The sequence below is a fragment of the Doryrhamphus excisus genome, chromosome 15, assembly GCF_030265055.1.
Source record: "Doryrhamphus excisus isolate RoL2022-K1 chromosome 15, RoL_Dexc_1.0, whole genome shotgun sequence".
In the NCBI taxonomy this organism is placed as follows: Eukaryota; Metazoa; Chordata; class Actinopteri; order Syngnathiformes; family Syngnathidae; genus Doryrhamphus; species Doryrhamphus excisus.
The window spans coordinates 6,396,157-6,409,983 of record NC_080480.1 but is presented as its reverse complement, the minus strand read 5'-3'; the positions used below and the strand labels follow the sequence as shown (position 1 = coordinate 6,409,983).

Below are 13,827 nucleotides of genomic sequence, written 5' to 3'. Positions count from 1 at the left end.
TTTGCAACAAACAATTGGATTCAATTTTCCGCTCAATAAAATGCGACCATCAGCTCTGCATGTACACACGCACACACACACGCACACACACACAGACAGAGCATGCCAGGGAAAATCTGTCTCTTGAGTGGTGTTTTAATTGAAGAAGGTTACGCTGGTCTCTGGATGAAATTGAAAAAATTAATCAGCTGGAAAATGGTGTCTTTTCCTTCCGTTGGCCTTGCAGCTATCTCTCCCTTCCTGCTTTGCTTTATCACTCTCATATCACATCGCTCACTAATTCATTTGTGGGAGGCTGCCAGCTGTGTGTGTGTGTGTAATAACAAATATTTGCTTTAAGTTGCTTTTCAAGTGAACATGAAATTGGGGGGGGGGCTGTATACGGTGGCAATTCACCTACCTATCATTTGGTCAAAATTATTTTTCATTTATTTATTTATGGAAAAACACCACCCATTCAGGCCTTTTGCATCCAAATTATTTAGGAATACACTAATCCCTTTATCACCCTTAATTGCTTCCACAAGTGAATTTCTGCAAATTATAGGATTCCTTATTAGTACATGGAATAGTTATGGCATAGAAAAGCTGTTTACCACTTTCTGCATACACTTTAACATTATTAGAGCCCTCTAGACATTAAATAACACCCCTATACTTCCCTTTACACTCATATTACCCAATATAGTAGATATAAAAAGACAATAAGACATAGAAAACTCTTTACCACCTTCTGCATACATGTTTTAACATTATCAGAGCCTTCTAGACAGGAAATAACACCCCTATAATTACATTTACACTCTTATTACCAAGTATAGTAGATATAAAAAGAGACAATAAGACAGAGAAAAACTCTTCACCATCTTGTAAATACACTTTTTAACATTATCAGAGCCCTCTAGACATGAAATAACACCCCTATAGTTACCTTCACACTACTATTACCCAATATAGTAGATCTAAAAAGAGACAGTAAGACATAGAAATACTCTTCACCGTCTTGTAAATACACTTTTTAACAGTATCAGAGTCCTCTGGACAGGAAATAACACCCCTATAATTACACTTACACTCTTATTACCAAGTATAGTAGATATAAAAAGAGACAATAAGACATAGAAAAACTCTTCACCGTCTTGTAAATACACTTTTTAACATTATCAGAGTCCTCTGGACAGGAAATAATACCCCTATAATTACACTTACACTCTTATTACCAAGTATAGTAGATATAAAAAGAGACAATAAGACATAGAAAAGCCTTTTACCACCTTGTAAATACACGTTTTAACATCATTAGAGCCCTCTAGACATGAAATAACACCCCTATAGTTACCTTTACATTCTTATTACCCAATATAGTCAACACAATAAGAGAAAATAAGAGGCATAAAATGAACCTGTTTATGACCATGTTAATAAGCTTTTGAACATTATTTTCCACCATGAATACATACTGCTCATACGGGACATGCATTGGGTGAATTTCCCTCATCCCTGAAGCTCCACATTTCCCTTTGATCCTAAGAATTTTTCCAACTTTCACATCTCTGAGGTGATTCCAACCGCAAGGAAGGAAGGAAGGGATCATGACAAGCGGCGAGGGACAGGAGGAGAAACAGGAGAACTCGGATGAGCCCAGCTGTGTCCTCATCTCATTTTCAATCTCAACCCAATTAATTGGTCTGAATTCATCTCACAGTAGGCCTGCACACACGCACACACACACACACACACTTTGGAACTCTGTGTGTCCTCGCACACACACACACACACACACACTATTTCCATTAGGCACACAAAGACTCCCATGTGAATGAGCAGACACACACACATACACATCTACATTTACACATCCACACATACACACCCTGCTGTGAGCAGAGTGTCAGCCGACACAGTCGGACATGAAAAAGTGTCCAATAGCGCCATCCATCTGCTTTCTTTAACCCTCCCTCCTCCTCTCTTTCACTCTCCATCATCCATCCCTCCATCATTATTCTCTCATCTCCTTCTCCCTCCCTCCTCTTCTTCTTCTTCTTCTTCACTCCACCCCCTCCCTCCTCAATTGGTTGATGTCTTTCTCCGCCCTTTACACACCTCTCTGGATTTCCTTCTCTTCTTCTCTGTTGAGACGGCGTACAGTATGTATGTACTGTACACTATGTACATACATTGCTTACGTGTTCTAGTATTTATGTGTACATATATTGCTTACATGTAGTAGTAATATGTGTACATATATTGCTTATATGTAGAAGTATTTATGTGTCAACACATTGCTGAGATGTAGTACTATTTATGTGTACAAAAACTAGAGATGTCAATTTTTTTTCAGATTAATAGCACCATTTTCCAACGAATGAATGAGATTAATCACCGTTTTCCAATGAATGAATCAGATTAATCACCATTTTCCAATGAATGAATCACATTAATCACCAACTTCCAATGAATGAATCAGATTAATCACCATTTTCCAATGAATGAATCACATTAATCACAATGTTCCAATGAATTACTCAGATTAATCACCACATTAATTAATCAGATCAATCACCCTTGGGAAAAACAATTAATTAATCACCATTTGACAGTGCGTTTATCAGATTAATCACCATGCTCCGGTGAATTAATCAGATTAATCACCATTTTCAGCAACGTGCTCATGGTGCTTCATGTCCATTACTTTTAGTGTGGGAAGTCCTCTGTAGCCAACTGGAAGTTCCCTCCCCAAACATCCAATGGTAGAAATAGATAAGTGCATCCATACAGTTACATAATGCACATGTACATCATGTACATATAGTATACAGTATGTACAGTAGAGTATGTATGGCCTGTCTACTGGTAACCAGAAAATAAGTGGATAATGTGAAATGAATTCTTGCTGAGAGAATAAAAGATCATTTCCATTTCCAACGTCATAACATCGCTGGACCATGTCCCGTTTTATTTGTGTGCGAGACTTTTATGTGTCTGTTCTTTAATTACTGTCCCGTCTCATTTGATGCACAGTTGCCTAGCAACAAGTTGCCATAAAATGTACATAATAGCAGCACTGCCAATGCAACAGCGCCAATTAACCTTTTCCTCAACTCATAGCGTTCACTATGCCTGTCTTACACATACACTATGTACATATACTGCATGTACATGTATGTACTCGCATACCAGTCATACCAGTGTCATCTACCAATTCACAAAAGCACAAGTGAATGTACTTTCTTAGCAGGGAAAGCTAAGTAATATGTGTACATATTAGCTAAAAACATAAAGTTTTATGTTTTACATAAAGCTAAAACATGTATCACATGTAACACCTGAACACACCTGGCCTGTGATTGGTGGACAATGAGGAAGCATTGTGTGTGTGCACTGCTGTTGGTGTGTTAAGGTCAAAATAAAGTTGTTTTTTTCAAATTTACAGTACACGTAAGCACACATACAGCTCGTGCAGCGGTGTCCATATTGTGGCCTTTTTTTTTTATCGGCCTGTGGCACATTGTACAAATAAAATTCAATTTAAAAAAACAGCAAAAATGGGAAAAATAGAATGAAAAATGTAAAGTCAAGAAATATATCAAAGGGAGGGCCCACCGGCCTGGGGAGGGGTCAGTGAGGGGTCACAGTGATCAGTATAATAAAGTATAAGAATCAAGTAGAATGCTGGTGTGCTCAATCACCATGGCAACCAAGCCAAGAGTCACCTAACGGTCAAACGTGTATGCAGAGAACGAACCTACTACAATACACACACTCTCATCCACACACACACAGGCGCTACAGACGTTGTAGTCCGTGCAACAGGAAGTGAGGGCAGTGACCCGGCCTTCAACCCGGCGCCCCCGCTTAGGCACGGCGACCCAGCCTTCAACCCTGACCTTTGACCTCAGCTGGGTTGAGACCGGGGTCGCCTCTCTCACACGTGGAGTTCAGGACGAGGTCAGCTGTCACATGATCCCATCCCGCTTTTATCTCCCGCACGTGAATAAAAACATCAAGGTGTGTACGCTATACTTCATAGCCTGGCATTCTCTTGCCAATAACTACTGCAAGAATAACAAGTACCACAAGTATCAGAAGTATTAGGGACAGTTTTTTTACTTGATTTTATTTGCACCAAAAATAATATGTAATAAAAGGAATGATTGTAGTCACGTTACATTGTCTTATTCTATTTATACAGGCCTTGCATTGTTCAATTACAACTTATTTTTATCTGCCTCAAATATATGTACAGTATTTATGATATACTGTATTCTATGTGTATATATATATTGAATGATTGATGATGAAATAGATGTGTTTCTTGATTTACTATGAAGGAAATGAAAAATAATAAGCAGCACCGTGCAATGAAGTCTTTATTATGATACAAAAGTGTGCATGAGTGCATCTTAGGTAGGAAGGTAACGATCACACTGGATCAAAAACAACCTTTTTTACCAAGTAAAAATAATCACAATCATCATTATCATAATGCATTTGATTTCCAAGAACTTTTGAAGGAAGGAAGGAAGCAAGGAAACAAGGAAGCCCCGGTCATAAAGAGATAAAAGCAACACACAGAATGAAATCCATTCCATCAAAATGAAATGACACAGGTCCTGAATACACTATATATTATATACAGTATTATATATAATGTATAATGGACATATAACATACATCAATAGTGGCCTTCATTTAACACGTTTTAAAATTATGATTTGACTTTATCCACACACAAAAAAGCTATAAAAATCCCTAAGACAGAAAAATGGGCTTCTATGAAATATGTATTATATATGAATACTTGAGAAACATTTTAGAATTTGAATTTTAGAATTGTAATAAAATAATACATGTAACGTGTGTGTGTGTGTGTGTGTGTGTGTGTGTGTGTGTGTGTATGAAGTGCATTATTATGTGTAAAATATAAGGATCTGGTCATTTGCACATACACACTTATTGTACATATATTGCAGTATTTTCTGTGATATAGTTAACTTTAACAGCGTACCTTGATTTATCAATGATACACAAAAAAAAAAAACAAAATCTGGAAAGAGTCGGCAAAGGCAGACGGCGAGAAAGGATGTGTTGCTTCAGCGTTTGTGTCCTCTAAATACTTCAATGACATCTTTACACCTTTGTCTCTTTTTTCCTTTGCTTTCTTTAGGGGGGGGGGGGGGGTCCGAGGGAGATTTATTCCCCCGGCCTGAGGAAGACGTGCTGGTGCACATCTGGGCGCCAGAAGCAGGATCGTCCGTCTCAAGAGTCCTGGCTGGTCAGCCAAGAAGGCTGATGTTTGACGGACTGCAGTGACCGTGTTTGTCCACGAGGTGGCTTCCACGTTACATATGAAGAGCTGGTAAAAGGTTTTTTTAATTTATTTAATTGTCTTCCACTAAAACCAAAACAGATAAAATGTCCATTAAGAAACAAAAAAGACATAGAAGTTTTTTTCAGTTTTTATTGGATTGATTTTTCTATTTATTATCGATATTTAATTTGCTTGATTTTTATCATTTTGAATGCTGTTCTCAGTTTCTGGCCTAGAGTTACCTGGGATAGGCTCCAGCGTACCCCCGCCACCCGAATGAAGGCAATCGGCAAAGAAACGAGTAAGTTATTTATTGTTATCATATATTTTATATCGTTATTTTGTGTGCGTACTACAGTATGCGTATAACGTGTACTCCAGTATATGTGATGCTGCACACAGCGCATGTGAAGCGTCCATGTAGATGTCTAAGTGAGCTTTAAAAGGCAGAGGAAGGTGCTGGATGTGCTCCAGTAAGGCACATTGCTGCCAGTATTTAGGAGGAATAAAATATGAAGGGGGAAATGCAGATTTAGTGAGTTTTCCTTCCGTATTATGTGTATGCGAACCAGGAAGTCATTGAAAGTAAGTATTCTGCTACATCTCTCTGGTGTGTGGGTGTTTTTTAATTAAATATATTATCTAATTTGTATGTGATGTGGATGAAAAACAAACTGTGAGTATGAGGGTTTTTTAATCTTTCCCAGAAGAGTAGAAGCTCTACTTTGTACAGCAATAACGCGTACAATCTACTTTTCAAGTTAAATTAGCTCTTAGGCGACATCTGCAGGTTGCTTCTTGAACTGCAGCCCCCGCTTTGCTCCTGTAAGAGGGCCTCCTGTTTTTTCCCTCCACACGTCCAAATAATAACACAGAAAGCCGGCAAATACGCACACTGTGTGCTAATATTTAAAAAAATAATATAATATATAATATAATAATATAGGTGAATAATTAAATGGAAATTATTTGTTCTTTTTATTTACGTTTATGTTATTTGTATTTAGTTATGGATATGTACAATGATTAAAAAAACAATCACATAGAATGATTCAGAGCAAATAATTGTGCAGGAAAATAAGCAATAAGAAATAGCAATTCATATTCATGTTATTGTATCTGTTTATAAACCTTACTATTTCTCATATATAAATTTAAATATTTCATTTTCAATGTGCATTTTAAACAAATAATTTTCAAATAAAACATTTTAGGTGTTTGCTGTGTACTGAAAAACGCATTTTTTGTGGCGATGAGAAAAATTCCAAATGTTTTGTTGTTGGGTAGCAAATTAACAAGCAGTCGAACGATTTTGGCGACCAAATGTGCACCACTACAATCAGAACACTAGATGGCAGCATTGTACACGCTTCATTTCTTCATTGTCATACATTGCATAGTCAGTCTTCTCCAGTTTTCCATCTGCTGAGCTCTTTACACACGTGACCACTTCACACAAATTTACATGGTTTGTCCAAAAAAATACCATGACAGGTTCCTTTAGTTCAAGTCTGCTCTGTGGTATAAGTTTTACACTTTAACAGTGCTGGTCCATCCTACACTTTCCTTTGTGTTCCAACACACTGCACCCTCAGCGTGGCTTGACAAGCGTTCATTGATCTATAGCGGTGATTGTCAACTGGGGTGAGTCATGTACATGAAAATATTCAGATGTTGTGTCGGCTTGTTGTCAAGAGCTCACTTCTGGTCAGGTGTTCTGGTGTAAAATAGTTAGACCAACTAATACGGAAACGACAGGCCGGCCTTTTCAGATTTTCCCACTCTGGAAGCGGTTTTCAAACAATATCCTTTCAGGTCATCCAGAAGGCCCATCCTTGAGCATGAAGAGCTGGTATCAGAAATATTGATTTTTCAGTATCGACCCCCACATCACTAAAGTCAATTCTCAGCTGGAGACGGCTTTAGCCAAGTCCAAAGTCATATGCTTGACATATTGGGATGTTGGGATGCTTTATTGGAGTCCACACCTCTGCTGTTGAATACACTCATTGATATAGAAGAAGAAATTGTCTTAAAGGTAATTATCATAAAGACTTTTATCCATCACACATGTTGCTATCTTTCATTTATGTAGTAATAATAGTCTTGGGGAGAGTGTATTATTGATATAGCTTTTTAAAATTTACTGTTCTGGACAAAGTACTTCGTTATTGAAATAAAAGTTACCAAAAAAAAAACTCGATAGTCGCCATCTTGTCTACGTAGCGGAAGAGGAGGGACGGCATTGAAATAATGGCGGCTGTGGAGCAACACGTACCGATGGAAAGAAGTGAAAAGTGTTTCACTTAATTTTCCGAGAAATGACCCTTATTTCCAAATGAAAATGTTGAAACTGAAATTCCATCATAAACGTGAGCAGGGGCAGTCTAGTTAAAGAAATATCAAAATACCCATGAGGCTTTGTCGGACCGTCACTTCCGGTATTGCTGTTGGCGGGTAGACGGGGTTTGCTAGTCTGTTAGCTGTGCCGAAGCTATTGTATTATTTAGCGTCCAGCCATTAGATGGACAAAGGAGCTAGCCAGCATTGAATCTTTGGTAGTTTTATTTGTCGCAGCTACTGTAGTTCGGTCTGTTTTTAGCTGAAAACAGAGCCGAAAGTACAGCGACTTTACTGGGGCCTACAAGCTCATTCAAGATCTTCGAAGTTTTCTCCGATAAGGTGAGGTTCTCGGTAGGTTGCCGACGAAGAGAAACACGCCATGTTGTCTGAGAAGCTAGCTATCTCTTCTGTGCGCCCCTGTTTATGAAAAATGGGGTATAAGTGGGGTTTTAGAAAGCACGATGTTTTGTTTTTTTTATTTTTTTTTTTTACAGCGGTTCAGCGTTTGCTTTAAAACGTGCGAGCTTGACGTTATTGCGTGTACAGAGCACGTTGCATTGTATTTTGCAAATGAAATGCATAGCATGCCGGTTCTGTGCCTGTCGGATAGTAGCATTAGTGATTTCATGTGATTTGAACTGCCATTTGTAAAAATGCGGAAGGTCTATAATACAGTATACTTTTGTTGTTAATTTTTAACATTACTTTAAACATAAACGAGCGACCCCTGATGGAAGAAGCTGAAAGACAATCACCAAGCTAACCGGCTATGTTTTCCCCCTTTTGGCTTTGCCCAATACACTTAAATAATTTCATACAATAATATAATATAGTAATTGCAGGTTACAAATAACATAGAAAAATAGTAGCACACCAACAGCCTACATTTGTTTTTTGTACATGACATAAAAAGTGTAGTTTTACCTGCACACACCCCTTCTCTCTTTAATTACTATTGTTCTGTCACACGGAAGTCTAAGAGGGCTGAATGTCACATCATGCACTCAACACTGACAATGAGGTAAATAAGCAGGGGCATCCAGAGTGTGACAAACTGTCAGAGTGCGTCCCATGGTTTGTTTATTATTGGCTCACAGTAATTTGCAGAAGTAACATTATAGTAGTCTCTTTTTATCGCTGTTTAATTGGTTTCTACAAAGTAGGATTCCTTGTGTACAAATGGAATATTTTGAGTTAGACACTTGTTTGCGATCTTCTAAACAGGGATTTTAACATATTATTGCTTCATGTGTGCATATGTCATGTCCCCCGCTCCCCTGAGCTGTACACATTAATATACTGTATGTTGAAACATGTTAACTAAAACTTATTTGTACCCAATGTAGGTTTTTCCATTTCACGTCAAGCTGGCGGCTGTCGCAGTGAAAAAAAGCAATGAGGAGGAGGAGGAGCAGCAACAGCAGCAGCCGCCACCGCCGCCTGTTGTGCCTGAAACGCCTGCACCAGCCACAGAAGCCACACCATCCCAGGAGGAGGAAGAAGAGGAAGAATATGTGGTAGAAAAGGTGTTGGACCGTAGAGTGGTAAAGGGCAAAGCTGAATTTTTGCTGAAATGGAAGGGCTTCTCAAAGTGAGTAGTCTTTGTAGAAACACTTCTACATTACGTGAATATTTCCTTCATCTTTATTAAATGCTTTTGCTTTGCCTGAAAGTGAGTTGTTTGGCTTGTAACTAAATCAGTGTTTCTTTTGGCACCTTACCCGTCCAGTGAGGACAACACATGGGAGCCAGAGGAGAATTTGGACTGCCCTGACCTTATTGCAGAGTTCATGCAAAAGTACAGAGAGAAAGAGGAGAAAAAGAAGGAGGGCAAGAGAAAAGCAGCTGAGGCTACAGGAACACCAGACGAGAAGGCGGGCAAGAGGAAGAAGGAGGATGTAAGACACTCATAACATTTAGCCTTGTGTACATCATACAGTGTCGCATACAGTAGTCCCTCATTTATCACAGTTAATTTGTTCCAGAGGCTATGGTGATAAGGGAATTTCCGTGGAGTAGAATTCAATATTAATAAGTGGAGTATTTTCATAGTTGCAACATGAAAAAAAACATTTGACTTTGTAAATATAGGTTGACACAACACCTCCAACACTTTTACACGCCTATTATTTATATTGCATTGTACAGGTTATGGGATCTCTGCCATAGTCACTGCACCTTTGCAAAGAGTGCAATAGTGAAGTATTCCAACATGAGCTCCAACATAACGATGGCCTTGCTAAATAAGCTGAGGGTGAAGGTGATGGACCTAAATCACATCCTCAAACGGAAGGTGTATTCCCAATGTATGGCTAAAATAGTGAAATGGCTCCAAAAGTCCAGAACGCTAACCACCACACCATGGTGGGCTCTTAAATAAAATGCCAAGTAAAGGTTATGAATTATTAATATTATTGTTTTGTGCTTTTTCATGGTTGCCTCTCCTGTGAAGCTAAATGTCAAAAGTATTTGTTGCTTCTGTCGTCTCCAGGGTGAGAAGGTCAGAGGCTTTAGACGAGGCCTGCAGCCAGAAAGAATTATTGGTGCAACAGACTCCAGTGGTGAACTCATGTTCCTGATGAAATGGTGAGACCATTTTTGCAAATCCTAAAACTCCAATGGTTTTAATTGAATGATCTCACACACACCTACACCTCTGGAGGCGGGGCCCGGTGGGGAGCATCTGGTGGTAGGGCTGGGCACAGCCCGAAGTAGCAACACCTCCAAGAATCTCACCACTCAAGGAGTGGCCAAAGGGGTTGGGTGCAAAGAGAGTAGCCAAAAGCACGTAACAAACTTGGTGGGCCCATCCTTGGCTGCAGACGCGAGCTGTCGTTCCATGGAATGTCTCTGGTGGAGAAGGAGCCTGACCTGGTGCCTGAGGTGAAGTTCCAAATAGACATAATTAGACTCACCTCAATGCACGCCAAGGGCTGTGGAACCACCGCATTGCCAGCAGTGAGAGGTAATGGGCATGGGTGGCTATTCTTGTTGCTCCCTAACACAGGGCCTGTACGTTGAGTTTAACCCGGTGAACGAAATCCACTGGAGCATGTTCCCTCGGGGGATTTAGTTCTGCTGGGGGACGTCTACACTCACCCGGGCAGACACGGTGAGACCTGGAGAGGTGTGATTGAGAGAAAGCCACCCCTGATCTGAACTTGAGAGTTACTTTATTGGACTAATTGTCCATAACAAACACCATCTTCAAGCATAAGCACGTCCACATGAGCACTTAACACCGAGACACCGTGGGCGACAGTTCAATTATTGACTTTGTGATTGTCGTTGGGCTTGCAGCCATGTGTTTGGACACTTTGGTGAAGAGAGGGACAAATCTGTCAATCAGTCACAGGCTGGTGGTGCGAGGCTCCAATGGTGGCATGCCGGTCAGATCTGGCAGGCTCAAACCTATTGTGATGGTCTGTTGAAAGAGTCCCCCATCAGGAGTTCCAACTCCTACCGGCAGTTGGTGTGCTGCTGACCTTCACTCGAGATGTTGTGGACCAGTTAATAAGAATAATTTCAAGACATCCCCAACCCCACCGACACATCTTCCAATGAGGAAACAATGTCTGGGGACTCCATGGTGGGCTGACCTATCTCTTGGGGCTGATGATGTCGAGGAGGTCAAAAAGGGCCGCAGGGGTGAATGAAATCCTCCTGAATTCAGTCAGGCCCTGGATATGCTGTTCTGGTTGTCTTGGTTGACACAATCCATTGCATCACATGGACATAAGGGGTGGTGCCTCTGGATGTGCAGACTAGGGGATGGAACACAATATCGGCAGGTGGATTGGTATGGTGTCTGCAGTGATGCAGACTCTTCACCCGTCCGTTGTGGTCAAGAGGGAGCTGAGCCAAAAGGAGCAAACCTCAATTTACCATTAGATCTATGTTCCTGCCTATGGTCATGACCTTTGGGTAGTGACCCAAAGGACAGGACAACATCATGGGTACAACGGCTGAAATGAGTTTTCTCCATACGGTTGCGGGACTCTCTACTTGGAGATAAGGTGAGAAGCACTGTCATCCAAGAGGAACACTGAGTACAACGGCTGCACCTCCACAGTTAGGGGAGGCAGATGAGGTGGGTTGGGCATCTGGTAAGGATGACCTAAACCGGTAGATGTTGGAGATTCTCTCTCAACTGGCTGGGGGAACACCTTGGGATCTACAAGGAGCTTTGCATTTATACCCTTGATGTAATCAAAGCAATTTTACACAGGTGTTCGCGCCTCATTTAGCAGTAGAACCAATGTATAGATGACAATGGTGGACTCACACGCCTCCTCTTTTCTATTCACTCAACAGGAAGAACTCTGACGAGGCCGACCTCGTCCCCGCCAAAGAAGCCAACGTCATTTGTCCCCAGGTGGTTATCTCTTTCTACGAGGAGCGGCTCACCTGGCACTCTTATCCCACAGAAGAAGAGGAGAAAAAAGAGGAGGAGAAGAAAGACTAGAGACGTGGTCCAGGCGGTAGATGTTAGAGGTTAGTCCACTCTAGCAGCCGCTGTAGCAGCAGAAGGGAACATGAGTTGTTTTACTGCTACTGTCGCTGCTAGACCTTCAGCATTTGGTTTCCTGTTGTGTGAGGATGCATTTATCAAAAGATACTCCTATTTTTTAGTATGACCAAAATGATTTTGTTAAAGGTATGCTCACAAAGCAGACTTGTTAAATTTATTTCACATGTTCAACTTTGTTGCCCTGTGTTGAATGTGGGGTGTTTTGGACTACGCGCAGACGTCTGCTTTTTTTTTGTGTGTGGCTAAGCTCAGCTCATTACAAAGTTGTGTGTGAGAAAACATTCTGCATTATTTTCCACATTGGCTGCAGGAGTCCAGCAAGTAGAAGACAGTCTGTTCCTCTACCACTAGCTCTTCTGCCCTGCTTTTATATTACTCACCATCTATTGGTAGATTGTCGTGGCCATAAAGATATCATCAGGCGCTTTTGCCGTGATGTCATCATCAAGAATGTGTCAGCCAATCGGCAAGTATTCAAATATGTATTCATCTTTTGGGGAAAGAAATCATTCCAGACAGTTTTTTTAACAACTTAACCCTATTGTAAAGCTGTATGTTTCAATCTTAGTTTGTGCTTGTTTTTTTTTATCGTGCATTGAGGCATCACTCTACTGTATACTGTGCTGTAAACACAATCATATTTACTTGCTGTTTTTTCAACATGCAGTCGGGGAAATAAGTATTTGATCTCCTGCTGTTTACCACCCCCCCATCCACCTCACAGACCTAAACAGGCCAGAAGTTTGAGATGTTTGTTTTAACAGACGAATGGGGGGGAATCAAATACTTCTTTCCCATCCTGTAGAACATTTTTAGCTTGTTTAATCTTCAGTAGTTGTTTAGGAGAGAAAAAAAGGCTACAGAGGCCCAGTGTTGATGAATTCATCTAATAAACATTTTTAAAGACGAATGTACGTCCTCTCGGTGTCCTAACGTGTTTGACAGCAATTTAATATGTTGAGGCTGAACACAGCTACAGCTAAATAAATTTGCAAGTAATTCCCACTGATGTAGCATAGGGCACCTACTGATGACGTGTCAGTGGGGGCAGTACCTAGCCCAAGGGTTCCTCCTCCTGATTCATTCTTTTCAAACATTTGGTGAAGTTTTGCGTAAGTAGAGCAGGTTCAACATTTGTAATTTCATCTATGCGTGATTGATATTCTGTTTTATACTTGGCCTTTCAACTGTTTTTGTTTTGATGATACTGGGGTCAGATAGTACTTGGAGGTTTTTTACCTTTTTTGAAGCCAATGTCGGTAATACAAATAAGTGTCAAAATGGGGACGGACTCGATAGCACGCATTAGTAGCCAAGCTGTGGAATGTACGTTCCATTCACTCGGTGCAGGGGTTGCATACCTTTTGTACATTCACGATGCTAATCCAATGTAGGTAAACATACACTAATCAACCTCTTACCCCGGGCTCACACTGGATGCGTCGCTGCTGCCGGAAGGATTCCACAAGATTGAAATGCACACCCACTCTCTGTGGCACTGCTCCATCAGCCATACGGCAAGATGGGAAGAATCCGTTCAAGTCTTCTTTTACCCGGTGCAGTATCACCCTGGTCAATTTATTAATAAACATGAAAAAAATGTTTTGTACTTATTGTATGGAGTCAAAATTGTGTCAGTTTG

General features: G+C 40.5%; 1 protein-coding gene across 3 annotated transcripts; it reads left to right on the top strand.

The window, feature by feature from the left end:
• The first annotated feature begins 7,599 nt into the window (after nt 1-7,599).
• Nucleotides 7,600-13,104, top strand: LOC131102670 (chromobox protein homolog 1-like). Of its 3 annotated transcripts, none has more exons than XM_058048124.1 (5): nt 7,600-7,993; nt 9,022-9,245; nt 9,384-9,552; nt 10,146-10,240; nt 11,969-13,104. In XM_058048124.1, the coding sequence occupies exons 3-5, from the start codon at nt 9,445-9,447 to the stop codon at nt 12,117-12,119; spliced, it is 354 nt and encodes a 117-aa protein (XP_057904107.1). In that variant the 5' UTR covers nt 7,600-7,993; nt 9,022-9,245; nt 9,384-9,444; the 3' UTR covers nt 12,120-13,104. The 3 variants fall into 3 exon arrangements, with proteins under 3 accessions (XP_057904107.1, XP_057904105.1, XP_057904106.1); XM_058048122.1 differs by having other exon boundaries at nt 9,001-9,245; XM_058048123.1 differs by having other exon boundaries at nt 7,600-8,005; nt 9,001-9,245.
• The last annotated feature ends 723 nt before the right edge of the window (nt 13,105-13,827 follow it).